We start from the raw sequence: 14,100 nt of genomic DNA, 5'->3' as shown, positions 1-14,100 counted from the left end.
GAAAGGTGTGTAGGGCACACAGGTAGGAAAGACTTCATTATTGATATGGCAGTTTTCTCTTTAAAAAAGAAATATTTTTATCCTATTAAATTTAGATTAGAAAATGGAGTATTTCAATACACTATGCCAAAACTAACTATATCAACATTTGCATGCCTGTTCTAATACAAAAACTGACCTCTTGAATAGAAATATCCGTTTAAATTAATAAATACAAAGGGAAGCATACCAACTTTGGCCTAAAATTGATGACACCTTATAAAAAAAAAAAGTAGTTTCCTAAAGAAATATGGACAGAATTTCAACTTTATAAATATTTTTGGTTTAGAGTTCTAAATTGTAAATAATTTATTATAAGAAATAGTACAATTTAAAAATATCTTTAAGGGGAATGTCTATATATATATGAGCTATGTTATAAACATGTGACATCACTGAGAGCAGCTGTGCTTATGAATTAATGCTACACAGTCTGTAAAACTGTGGAAAATATTTAAACAGCTAAAATAAACCAAATAAAACTATAAATAATACAATATTGGTTTTTAAATGTGCAATCATAGAGAAGAAGTCTGACACAAAATAAACAAAACGGGTAGTTATTGCACAGATATTCTGCTGCTGCTATAAAAGCAAGATCTGTGATGAAAGTATTTTCACCTCATTCTGAAAGGCAGCCAGGGTACATTTAATATAAATGAAAACAAAACTTAGCAGATTTAAAAACAATACCGATGATGCTATGCACTGAGACAATACTCTGTAAATCAGTTTATTTCCCAGGTAGTGGACAAATCCAGTCAGTGTAATGATTTTTCTGCATGTTGAATAGTAAAATCACACTGCTTATTTTCCCATAAGAAATGTTTTCAGTGTGAGAATAAGGGTCTTACAATACCCTTTAAAGCTTTCAATTCAAAGGTTAATTCTAAAAATTTGGAACTGTAACATCAGGGTCTTTTGCCATTAATAACAACAACGACACTACAAATGGCTAAAGAGCAGTTATTTGTGGAAGTAGAACAGTTCAATAGCTCAGTTAAGGAAAAGAGGTTTAGTGCACTTTGCTCATTTTAGCCAACATGCTACATTGCCCCTTTTGCGTACAAAGTGGACTCAAGGATTTCCACTGTAAGAAAGAAATAAGTTGGCAAGCAAAACGCTGTGTCAAGCTGCCCTTTTTTCTTAGACATTTTAAGACAGAAGCTTTGCAAGACATTACACAATTCTTTGCTTTTATTATTAATTGCAAAAATCTGATTTTTATCATTGTCACATTGCTAGTCAGAAATGCTTCAGTGATGAAAGTCAGTGCTGGGTCAACCCAAGGCCTCATTCTACAACATTTGTTTACAGATAAATTATAATGATTTTCAACACACCCAACAAAACATTATTTGCTTCCTTCAGAGGAAAGTCCCCTCATTCTTCCTCTATTGGGCATGTTATTACATAAATTAGATTTATGGGTTTTTTTGGATAACACATCCCCAGTCTCCATGAGAACAAAATGGGCTTCCACAGGCATTACAGAAGTCTTCACACATCATCATCATCTGATGTATCACTGCTGCTCGTCTCAGAATCCTCATTCTCCATAGCAGGTTTGAAAGTGCTGTTTTTCCAAGGGCTAAATTTAAAATTACAGATGAGGCCATTTTTCCAAATGCCATTTTTCCGAAGGCCATTTTTTTGTAACTGAAATGAGAAAACATTACATATTTAGAGAACATAACAATATGCTGCAATTCAACATTCTCTACATCTTCATTCCTGGGCTACACTGGATGCACAGTACTACCTTTTCATATACACACAAAAAGGAGAACTCCCCTGAGCACCTTTACTTCTGGGCCAGCCACCTGTATTCAAGTACTTCCAATTGTGCTAAACTCCTGCAGTCAACAAGAGTTCACCCACTTTCCCACCCAACTTGCCCCAGAGATGCCTCCTCCCAAATGGTCTCTCATTCAACACAGTCCCCTCTCCCACAGTGCTGCAAACACTTGTGCTAAGAAGGGCAGGGTCTGCAATAGGAAAGGGGCCTGGAAGAGGAGCAGCAGGGAGGGTTGATCATCCCAGTCTGTCTACCTGATGCCACTGGAAAGCAAAAGACACTGAAGAGAAAGTAAACAACTGATTCTACAGTAAAAAAGGAATCACTGCATTTCCACACATAATGCAGAAGGTGGGTTCAGGTTTAACACCACACACGATTCTCCTTTCCAGTCCTACTCACTGACCCCTCAACCCTGCTAATAAAAAAAAAACAATTAAGAAAAAATCTAGTCTAGATTGCCTTATACTTTGTTACTAATGAATTAAATGTCTCTCGATTCCCAACAGAGAAAATGCAGATCTTGGGGTACTCAAGGAACTACATAAAAACCTTGAAAGAAGATTCTCTTTCTTCAGGCTAAGCTGAGGAGCTGGAAAACCTGTGCAATTCTACTACCAGCAACGCTGAAACTGCCCAGAAGCACTCCCTTACCCTTCCCTTGATACTTTGTGAATAGGCCTTAGCTACAGTCAGCACTGGCACCCTGTGTTTTTAAAGCAATTTTATTTCTAAAAGCACAGTACTGAAATGATAATGAAACAGCAACATCACTGCAGATCCTCCTGAAAGGTAGGCATTTAGGGTAGCCAAGCACAGGTTTACAATGCAACATTGAGTTAGTGTTACCTGTTCAGTAATGACTTGGAACTCCCTCATCTCATCCTCTGTTAGTGGGGCACATGTCTCATCATTTTCACTGTCTTCCTGCCAGCCCATCTCCTTTAACAACCTTTAAATTAAAAAGGACAGCGTAAGGAATTTACTACACACATTCATTCAAGCTCTGCCTATATATATGTTCAAAGACCTGTAACAAATGCACTGATTAATAAGTTAGTATTTTTTTAAACAAACTCTTACATAAAAGTGGCTTCAAAGCCTTGCAAAAGATACGTAAAAGCGCACAAGTTGAGTTCTCAGGTCCCTCACAGATGACCATGTTTTACCACTACATATGGTGAAAACTGTACATTCATTCTAAGGTACCTTCCCACCTGTGGCAGGTGGAAAAGCAAGAATGTGTTTCCTTAGCATAACTTATAACTGTTAATAGGGCAGCAGTGTATCCCCTTGAGAACAGAATGAAAAGACAAAGACTGACGCTGAGGCAATCTACAGCTTTTCCTGGATAACAGAGCAGTCATGAGGAGTATTGGTGGTGTCCATCAAAGGGTACCAATTCAGGATGAAATGGCCTCATACAATTTCTTTTTTATGGCACATGATAATATCAAGAGTTGTGTCAGGTTTCCTTACAACTGAGTCTCAGCTAACAGCACATGCTGATATTTCAGCACAGACTACAACTAAGACTGAATTTTGGGATGAGGGGAAGAAATGAAATAAGAAAGATTCCTCTTGTAACTAAGCTTGAGATATACAAAGGCACAATAATCAACGTGTGTTGGGGTAACTCTGCTACATATAAAAGAATGCAGGAGTTTGTAATATTGATCACATGTCCAAGATGGTGATTTTAAACCTTTGCGTAACCTTTCTTCTTCCCAAAATACCTCGGTGTACCTGTGGAATGTCTGAGAGATAACTAGAAACTCATCTATTGGTTGTTAACCCTTTGTCATCATTGGTTGTTTGTAACACCTCCTGATTTCCCAGTGGTCACCTTGTGATCCCTCCAAAAGGTACTTAAGCTGTTGTCAGATCAATAAAGTTCGCTCTGCCTGCTTCCCTGCTGCCTGACTGACTGGCCCCGTGGTCCCTCTGTGGGGCCATGAGGCCGCATGGGTGGATGGGGAGGGAAGAGCACCTCTCCCCCTCGGAGCAGGGGGTAAAAGGAAGCCTCCTGTTCCGGGGATCCCCATTCCTATCCAATTCAGCGTTCGTCAAACGTGTTTTAGCTAATACCAAAAGAAGGACAGCAGTATCTGAGCAGGAATAAGATGGTTTTACATGTGAAGATGCTGTGAAAACAGGGGCTATCTGAGGGTGAAGACACCATTACATTTTACAGTGGCGATATTAAGTTTGCTTGCTGTGAAGTTTTTGGTAAAAGGATTAGCACCTTCTTCAGGCAAACCAGGCGCCTGTTGACCTTAAACATTAAGGGAGATTAAAACTATTTCACAAAACATAAAGAGGTTTCTAAAATATATACCAGAATGGACACTTAAAACTGAAGAACAGTAAATATATTAAAACAGGGAAGTAAGACAAACTCACAACCAATGTCATGTGCCAGGCACTTCATTCAGCCAGACATCAGCAAAAAATGCACTTTAACATAACCCTCCCCCAAAAAAATTTCACATCCCAATACAATGGATGTGCATTGGGCAAACTTGCAGATGATCAAAGCCACTAATGACTTTCGTTAAAATCAGAACATAAACCTGGAACTGTAGAAGAAGGAGAATAAGTCAGCAGGACAATAACAGAAATGGAAATTGCATCCTCTGTAGCATTTGGACTAAACTGAAGTGTAACAGCCAGAATAATTAAATCATTGGAGAGCAGCAGAAATAATATGAAAGTCATCCAAAATTCCAAGAAAATACATGCATTTATATAGCTATACAGGAAAACACTCACAATGCCAGTTTCAATGACAGCTAGTTGAGACAAAGTTTTACTGCAGGCAAGATCAGATGTTAACACTGCATTTGGTGAAGTAAATAGTTACAGAGCTCCTGTTAATGTAAGTAAAATTTAGGGCAATGCCTAAATTAATTTTTACAACATTGTATAAACTTAGCAGTACCATTGCTTCTTTAAATTGACACTAGGCTTCTAGAATGGTTGAAAGTGTTAACTGTGTCAAAAAATTAAACTTTGCATAGCAAAGTTGATACCAACAGGATTGCTTTATCTTGGAAACGTCCCCATCCTTATCCAGTTATTTCTGGTCTGCATTTTGCCATTAACATTTTTAAAAGCCCTTTTAATTGTCCCTTACAGTACTGGCCAGCTCCATCTGTAACTGAACTCTGGCCACACAGATTTCCTCCCTTCAATTGCAAGTAGAATCTCTGTAGACTTCCCATTTCAAAGGTATTCCCAGTTAACATCTCACAAGTTGAAATCCCCCATTAGGACAGGGGCAGTTGATTTAGAGGTGTCCCAGTTCCTTAAAGGATAGTCAGTGTTATCATCTTCGCTGGGTGGCCTATAGCAGTCTCCCACAAAGACATCTGCTTTTGTTTGCCCCTTAATCCCTAAGAGGCTGTCAAATACTCCACCAACTGCAAGTTCCATACATTCCAGCCCCTCCATGAGATTTGACATCCCTCTCTCACCTCACCTGCCTGTGTATGCCCCCTGAAGAGCCTGTAACCATCCACAACGCCCCGGTCACAGGACTCATCCCACCAGGTTTCACTTATGCCGATTATATAGCATCTATAGGACTAAGCCATGGCTTTCTGTTTCCATAGCCAATGGTATAAAAAAGGAACAGAGCAGGGGTCATTGCACTTCTCATACTCATGAGGAATAAGAGGAAATGAAAGTTTCTTCTGCAGGTACTACAAAAGGGAGAGTTCTTTAGTCCAAGTGTACACATAGACTATCACAAAAAAAGAGAAAGATCTGTCTAATCAATCACTGCAATTCTGTAGTTGCCAAAAAACATAAGAATTTGACAAAGCTCATGACAAGCTCAACTCCAGACTGAGTTTTTTACAGCAGCATTATTCTTATCTCTATTGATCACTAGTGCAGCTAGTTTAATAACAGAATAATTTAAATCCTTTTTGTGAAGTTACTTTCTCGCCTTCCAGTGCATTATCTTGTGATATCACCAACAGTGTCAACTAGTCAGCTACAGAAATAATTAATTATTTTAATTATGATAACAAACTCAGCGGAGCTTTACATAAGATGCAGCATTTAAAGTATTACTAGTACAAATGGCAATTACATGCATTGTTCCTTCTAAAAACATTTAGATCAAAATCAGAGGGATGAAGTCACTATGCAGTTTGCCTTTTCTTTATACAGAAAGATATCAAATTTTTAGTAAGGCAAATTTACACAAGTCTAATAGAAACAAAGTATATTCCGTGTTAAACTGGTATTGTGTAAAAGATAAATCTGACATTACTCATGAAACATTTTGTGTTCTCAGTTTTCAGACTCTGACTTCTAAACTAGTAAAAATTTATGAACATGCTCACTGTGATAAACTAGCTAGACTTTGTTCATAAAAACTATGCATAGCTGGCATAACTCAGCGATAACCCTAATCCTGCTAGGAGCCGAGAGTGCAGACCTGCTTATTTGGAAATAACAGAGTCAGGATGACAAACTGGTGTTGATAAAACAGGGGGAGAAGGAAAATACCTCTTACAGCGCATGAGCAAAACACAGGGTCATCCCGTGAACATGGAGGAAGACTTTGAGCCTTCATCACAGAGACCCCCGCCCCGCGGAGTGAGACCCCCGACCCACCGAGCCACGCATGCGCGGAAAACACAACCCAGGAATATGTATGCGGAAGCCAGACCATACAAAAAGGACAATGGGGGGGATCTCCGGGCGCGAGCCGTCTGTGGAGCTTCTGTTCCTGCGGCTGCCCCGACGCGTCGGTTTTGCTTATCTATTGCTTGCTAATAAATGTACTTGTTATTATAAATTGGCCTCTTTAATTTGTCCCAGGCATCACTAGTAACTTATAACAATTTGGTGCCGAAACCCGGGATCTGGGTCTCTTGGCGCAGACTCTCACAATCTGGGAGGCGCCCTGTCCGACTTTCGGGAAGCCCTGAATCGGAGAAGGGTCGCGACCAAAACCCCGGATCCACGAACCATCCTAAAATTACAATAGATAAGCAAAAGAACCTGCAGGACCCCTTAAATTTTGTGCATGAAGACCAAACGAAGACCCCAGGAGTAGGTAAGTATATATATTGCGAGCCATTTGGTTGGGGTGGTAATCCTGGGGTGCGAATGTGTGAGAGGTCTCTTTGAGACCAAGTGAGTGGAGACCTCCTACTAGTGCAGTTCTCGTACCCAGAGAGGGGGCGAGTCACGAACGGAGGGTGCGTGTATGTGTGTGAATTAAGTCACCCCAGAAGATGGGACAGAGGAAAAGCAAGTCTGCTAGTTCCATGGGGACGGGATATCTGGAGAAAACAGGAGAACAGAATAAGTTACCGGATATACCACCAGAGAGTCCATTAGGGTAGATGATAAAATACTGCAATATTTCATCCAGGAGGAAGAATAAGTCAAAGGAGAAAATGATTCATTATTGTATTGAGGTATGGGGAGGGAAGCCCCTTACAAACCCACACGTATTTTGGCCTGTGTTCAGGTCATCTGAGGATTGGATAGGTCAGCAATTGAATACATGGGTGGATATTAAGAAGAAACTAGAGAAGGTGAAAAATTGGCAGGAGAAGGGTTTGGATGAATTGCTGAGAGAGGCTCAGAAGGTGTATGTAAGACGAGAGGCAGAGAGTGAGAAAAGACAGACCAGCCTTTTAGTGGCAGCTGTTCGAGCAGGACAGAAAGAGGGAGTGAGAAGGGCTGAGAAACCAGAAAAAGAATGGGTGGAAAGGCAAGCGATGGAATGTTACTATTGTGGAAAGAAAGGACATATAAAAAGGGAATGTAGGAGTTTAAGGAGGATTAAGGGAGTCAGGGGCTCTATATGCTGGGGACCCCAGGTAAAAAGGAGCCCTTGATAACTTTAAAAGTGGGTCCCCAGCACCGGGAGGTGACCTTTCTAGTGGATACAGGGGCTGAAAGGTCGACTGTACAATTTCTGCCACCTGGATGTGAGATATCAGGAGAAAAGGTTAGTGTGGTTGGAGAAAAAGGGGAACCTTTCAAAGTCCCCATTATAAAGAATTTATTGATAGAGTCAAATTGTAAATATGGGACTGGGATGCTGTTACTATTACCTGAAGCTGAATATAATCTATTAGGAAGAGATTTAATTGTGGAGTTGGGAATCAAATTACAGTTTGAAGAAAAATAATTAAAGATCAAATTGTGCCCCCTTACAGAGGTGGATGAGAAACAGATTAACCCTGAAGTCTGGTATACTTCAGAAACTGTGGGAAAATTCGATATTGAACCATTTGAAGTAACCATTAAAAACCTGGAAATTCCTGTAAAAATTAAGCAATATCCCTTGTCCAGTGAATGCAGAAAGAGATTAAAACCTGAGATCGAACGGTTACTGTAGGTCAATTTCCAGTGGTCACAAATCCCCATACTCTGCTAAATCAGTTGAGCCCTGAGTATCAGTGGTACAGTGTAATAAATTTCAAAGATGCACTACAGAAACTACTGTCCGGACTGCAGAACAGGGGTGGACACATGCCTCACAGATTAAAGGACCCCTAAGAGAAGACAACTGGAAAGTAACAGGAGCCCCAAGGAGTCTGAAATTCATGCTAAGGAAGAAGAGGGAATGAATGAATCTTGACAGGGCTGTGAGACATAGTTTATATCAATGGTTCCAATATCACCTGAAAATACTCTAATATTTACTGATTGCGCCCCATGGACTATATGGAGGATACCACATCAAACAGGAGGCTCTGGTATATATCACATAGTGGGAAACCCTGTATTTCTCCCTTTCTGCTGTGAAGTAGAAACCGAGATCTTAGTGCTACACCAATACCCAAGGTATAATCCCTGGATTATACCTTGCCTGTATCATCCTCATGAGGAACACGATGCTTGGGTAGAATGTAAATGCCAATTATGTGGGGTAAAATGGTTTTGTTATTCTGTATCTCGTCATATACATTGTATGAGTTGCAGGGAATATTGGTTCCCAACTAGACACGAGCTGGGGAAAGTTGAAATAATTACTACTCTCTGTGGAAGGGATTTGGGGATTCCACAGATGTGGGAAATATTTGAAGATGAGTGGGAATATATGAGGGAAAAATGTCTTAGACCTTCTGTTTGGAACCAACTTTTTGGGGAAAATTTGTGGAAAAATTGTAAAGCTGTGCTTCCCCCTTGTGGCATTTCTAGGGAACTGACTTGTAACTCCACATTGTTTCCATCCAGACCTTGAAAAGTGTACAAATCAGGTTAATGTGGAGCTGAGAAGCAGGTACACTATTTTGATTCGCTTAGGAATAAGCTAAACGGATTATTATTTTTCAGGTAGGGAGTGCTGGTGGATTTAACCCAGAAGGAGAAGGGGACCAAAACAGATAAGCCCTAAGGGTAGAGGGAAATATTAGAAGGAACAGTCCACAACTAACCCAGAGCCCCCCCTCTAACTGAACCCTACAAGTGTTTTGTGTTCCCAGATAACATAATTACCTGTGTAGCTTCTCTGTGGAAGCCAAGGATTGGGAAACATCTTCACAGACTGAAAACTCACCCCTGAGAAACACAACTACTGCTAAGAAGATGAAAACCCTTTCTGCCTCAAGCAAAGGGGTAGGCAAATGAAGCAGAGCTGTGCCAGGAAAGGAGTGTGAGTTGTCTGATTTCTCGGCAGGTGTTAATGGAAGACAGAATACATTTCCAGGTGGGGGTAAAAAGGAATTGACACTACACAGATTTGTATTCCCCAGAGATTTCCAGCATCACTCCAAAGCTGGTTAGTTTTGCTGATCTGTACCCCCACCATAGCTAAAGCAGTTGTGGAGTCAGGTATTAACCATCAACCCTTTAAATGGTCCCTGATACAGTTTGATAGAAGTCAAATAATACGAACCATCACTACTCCTGGAGCACCCAGCTTCCGAGTACATCTGTGTGAGATAATCCCTATACAACCATGCTTAAAACTAATGGGATATTATTTCTGTCCAGCTTCGAATCCTGGGAAGTCATATTGTAATTACCCGGAGCATTTTTATTGTGCCTATTGGGGCTGTGAGACTATATCAAACTACTGGGCCCCAGGAGGGGGAAAAGAGAAGTTTTTAACTGCAGAATGGGGACCATTTGGATGCAAACCTCCAAAAATTGATAGGGTCTGGGAAATAATAGACAGGGGGAACTGTCAGGTTTTGTACTTAAACATCACAAATGCAAGAGACTTAGGATGGATTCTTGGGAGGATATGGGGGTGAAGTACTGGGAACCAGGCCCTCGCTCAGATAGGGAAGGACACATTCTAATTAAAAAAAAAAGAGCCAGTACTTAACGAACCCTCTGGCATTGGACCAAAACCAGACATAGTTGAGGAAACAGAAGAAGAAGAAGGTATGGATCTAATTGCCTCTACCCCTAGGATTATCTCAGCCAAAAATTCTATCCAGGATGCCCAGGCAGAAGGAGAAGCTTTAAAACCTGCACCAAAAATCAATCCCTTATGGGACATATTACAAGCTAGCTACCATGTGCTGAATTTTACCAACCTCAACATAACCGAGTACTGTTGGTTATGTTATCAGACCACCTTTTTATGAAGCAATTGGGATTGCGAGTAAAGCTAGAAAAGTTAATGGTGCAAATCCAGCCCAATACTTATGGAGTGAGGAAAACAGACAGATTGACAATGTCGCAGGTGTCGGGGGTGGAAAAGTGTATAGGTAACATCCCCACAAACAAACAACACCTGTGTAAAGTTATTGAAAAAGACCCAAAAGACCAAGGTAAAACAGCAGATTGGTTATTACCTACTAAGAATGCAAAATGGCTTTGTTCTCAGGCAGGCATTACTCCTTGTGTGTCTCTAAAAATCTTTGATGGGACTACTGAGTATTGTATACAGGTGATTATTGTACCGAAGCTTATCTATCACCCTGAGAATTATATATATGATTATCAACCCACTCAATCTCATCATTTACAAAAGCGTGAACCCTTCACGGCACTCACTGTGGCAACCCTTATGGCTATTGGAGCTGCTGGAGCGGGAGCTGGAATAACCTCCCTCGTACAGCAAAACCAAAGGTTTCAATCTCTGAAAGAGGCAGTGGATGAAGATTTGGCTAGAATAGAAAAAGCTATGACAGCCCTAGAACAATCTGTAAGAACACTATCAGAAGTTGTGCTACAGAATAGGCGGGGACTAGACTTAATGTTCCTGCAACAAGGAGGGTTATGTGCTGCGTTGCGGGAAGAATGCTGTGTTTTTGCAGATCATACAGGGATAGTTAGAAATACCATGTCCAAGCTGAGAGAAGGACTAGAAAAATGACAAAGGGAGCGAAAAATGCAACAAAGTTGGTATAAATCCATGTTTAATTACTCCCCCTGGGTAACCACCTTGTTATCCACAATTGCAGGACCCCTTATCCTATTACTCATAGGTTTGACTTTTGGTCCATGTATCTTTAATTGGTTAATAACTGCTGTAAAAGGACAATTGGAGGCTACACATTTAATGTTATTACAAAGACAATATGAACAGGTTGGGGAGGGAGAAAATACTCTTACTCTCCAATGGGCAAGAGATGTGTTAGAGAGATTTCACGAACAAAGTTTCAATAAGAAAAAAAAAAAGGGGGGATTGTGATAAACTAGCTAGACTTTGTTCGTAAAAACTATGCATAGCTGGCATAACTCAGCGATAACCCTAATCCTGCTAGGAGCCGGGAGTGCAGACCTGCTTATTTGGAAATAACAGAGTCAGGATGACAAACTGGTGTTGATAAAACAGGGGGAGAAGGAAAATACCTCTTACAGCGCATGAGCAAAACACAGGGTCATCCCGTGAACATGGAGGAAGACTTTGAGCCTTCATCACAGAGACCCCCGCCCCGCGGAGTGAGACCCCCGACCCACCGAGCCACACATGCGCGGAAAACACAACCCAGGAATATGTATGCGGAAGCCAGACCATACAAAAAGGACAACGAGGGGGATCTCCGGGCACGAGCCATCTGCGGGGCTTTTGTTCCTGCAGCTGCCCCGAAGTGCCGGTTTTGCTTATCTATTGCTTGCTAATAAATTTACTTGTTATTATAAATTGGCCTCTTTAATTTGTCCCAGGCATCACTAGTAACTTAAAACACTCACCATGACGGAACACACTTTATAAAACAAAATACATACCTATGCTCTGCCTCAAGTGAGCTTGAAAGAACATTTGCCTGAGGGAAAGTTGAAGACTGAATGATCTGTTGAGGTGTAATTGAAGCATTGCCATTCTCCTGTGGAATTTCATTTTCAAAGTTTCGGTTTATATCTCTCTCATGATGAGGACTGTTGCTGTTATGCAAGTTAAAGGACTCATCATCCTGTTAAAAATAATATAACATTATGAAGTTTAAAAGTGAATTCCATCCACAAGCAAATATCCAGAAGTGCTGCAATTCAGTGATTCCATTTAGATTAAAGGAAGTTTAAACAGAGAGACTCTAAATTACTTCAGGGGTAATTCGGTTCATACAGAACTAGAGTTTGCAATACCTGCATACTGCAGAAATCTTACATTGTGCTATTGATCAAGTAATGTAGAAATCAACTTCCATGCTTTTTCCCAAACATTTTCCTGCAAAGTTTCAAACACACCTTAAAAGTCAAACTTGCTTAAGCTGCCCTTCATACTTACAGAAATAACAGGCTATTGTATGTTGAACTTACAAAAAGTGTTCCTGATTAAAAGCAGAGCCATTTGTGTTAGGAAAAGTCTGAAAGCAAAAGAGCTTTCAAGTTTACTTAGTGTAAGGGGCAGGTCACACCTGCAATATGTCACCAGCATTCTCTGCCATTAGTTCAAAAAGACTGGATACTGCTCTTTAAATTCAGACAACTTCCCCTACACACATACACTCACCCCAGCTTCTCAGGCTGTTGTGAACAGCAACTGTAAATTACTAGCTGTGAAAGAGGATTTAAAGAAAATCGATTTAGAAAGCAGACTGTTCAGGTTCATTCAAGGATTAAAAGGTCTTCAAATTATAAACCAGAAATGTCTCTTTTTTTCCTCTACTCATTCAGCAACACCTAATTTTTATTTATTAATGAGCTATATATTCTCAGAAATCTTACCAACTATAAAAGCAAAGAGAAGAGTATTATTCAGTTAACACCCTTTCAACAACAAAATCCCCAAATGGGGTATATAACAGCATTATCCACAGCAGGACACAATCATGTAATTCAGTGAATTCTGCATTTGTAAGAAACCATACTTCAGAGTCCAGAATCAAGACCATCATTTCCCTCCCACTCACAGTGTTGTCTGCTTTCAGAAATTTTAGAATACTCAGCAAGAAATTGTTAAGAAATGTATCCCAGTAAACACGCTGTTACATCATATACCTAAAGAATGCATCTCATCTACTATCAAGAAAAATACATAAAAATATTAAATAATTTTAATTTATTTTTTTCCAGGTCGGAAAGGACCTCTGAGATTATCAAGTCCAAACCTTGATCCACTACCACCACGGTTACTAGAATATGGCACTAAGTGCCACATCCAGTCTCATCTTAAAAACCTCCAGGGACAGAGAATCCACCACCTCCCTGGGCAGCCCATTCCAATGTCTGATCACTCTCTCTGTAAAAAATTTCTTCCTAATATCCAACCTAAACCTCCCCTGGCAGAGCTTTAGACCATGCCCTCTTGTCTTACTGATTGCTGCCTGGGAGAAGAGACCAAGCCCCACCTGGTTACAACCTTTCAGGAAGGTGTAGAGAGCCTCCTCTTCTCCAGGCTAAACAACCCCAGATCCCTCAGTCTCTCATCATAGGACCTGTGCTCAAGTCCCTTCACCAGCCTCGATGCTCTTTTTCTGGACCTGCTCCAGCACCTCAATATCCTTCCTGAACTGAGGGGCCCAGAAGTGGACACAGCACTCCAGGTGTGGCCTCACCAGCTCTGAGTACAGGGGAAGGATCACTTCCCTGCTCCTGCTGGCCACACTGTTCCTGATCCAGGCCAGGATGCCATTGGCCTTCTTGGCCACCTGGGCACACTGCTGGCTCATGTTCAGCTTCCTGTCAATCCAAACTCCCAGATCCTTTTCTGCCTGGCTGCTCTCCAGCCACTCTGTGCCCAGCCTGTAGCGCTGCAGGGGTTGTTGTGGCCAAAGTGCAGGACCCGGCACTTGGCCTTGTTGAACCTCATCCTGTTGGAATCAGCCCAACTCTCCAGCTTGTCCAGGTCCCTCTGAAGAGCCCTCTTCCCTATATAGGGAATA

The 14,100-nt window shown here is 40.9% G+C and overlaps 1 protein-coding gene across 3 annotated transcripts in view; it reads right to left on the bottom strand.

Moving 5' to 3' along the window:
• Positions 1-368: 368 nt before the first annotated feature.
• GPBP1 (GC-rich promoter binding protein 1) overlaps positions 369-14,100 on the bottom strand; it is a 40,972-nt gene continuing 27,240 nt past the window's right edge. For 2 of the 3 annotated variants that reach the window (XM_050329142.1, XM_050329143.1), the window contains 3 exons: positions 12,005-12,189; positions 2,687-2,789; positions 370-1,698 (listed from right to left, as the gene is read on the bottom strand). In XM_050329142.1, coding sequence (XP_050185099.1) covers positions 1,540-1,698; positions 2,687-2,789; positions 12,005-12,189 — 447 coding nt within the window. In that variant the 3' untranslated portion in view covers positions 370-1,539. Of the gene's footprint in view, positions 1,699-2,686; positions 2,790-12,004; positions 12,190-14,100 lie in introns of all 3 variants that reach the window. The other variant, XM_050329144.1, reaches the window with a different exon arrangement.

Source organism: Myiozetetes cayanensis, unplaced genomic scaffold, assembly GCF_022539395.1.
Source record: "Myiozetetes cayanensis isolate MyiCay16 unplaced genomic scaffold, myiCay2020 scf4, whole genome shotgun sequence".
Classification (NCBI taxonomy): domain Eukaryota; kingdom Metazoa; phylum Chordata; class Aves; order Passeriformes; family Tyrannidae; genus Myiozetetes; species Myiozetetes cayanensis.
Note: the sequence above shows the minus strand (reverse complement) of the source record. Positions and strands in the feature narration are given on the sequence as shown.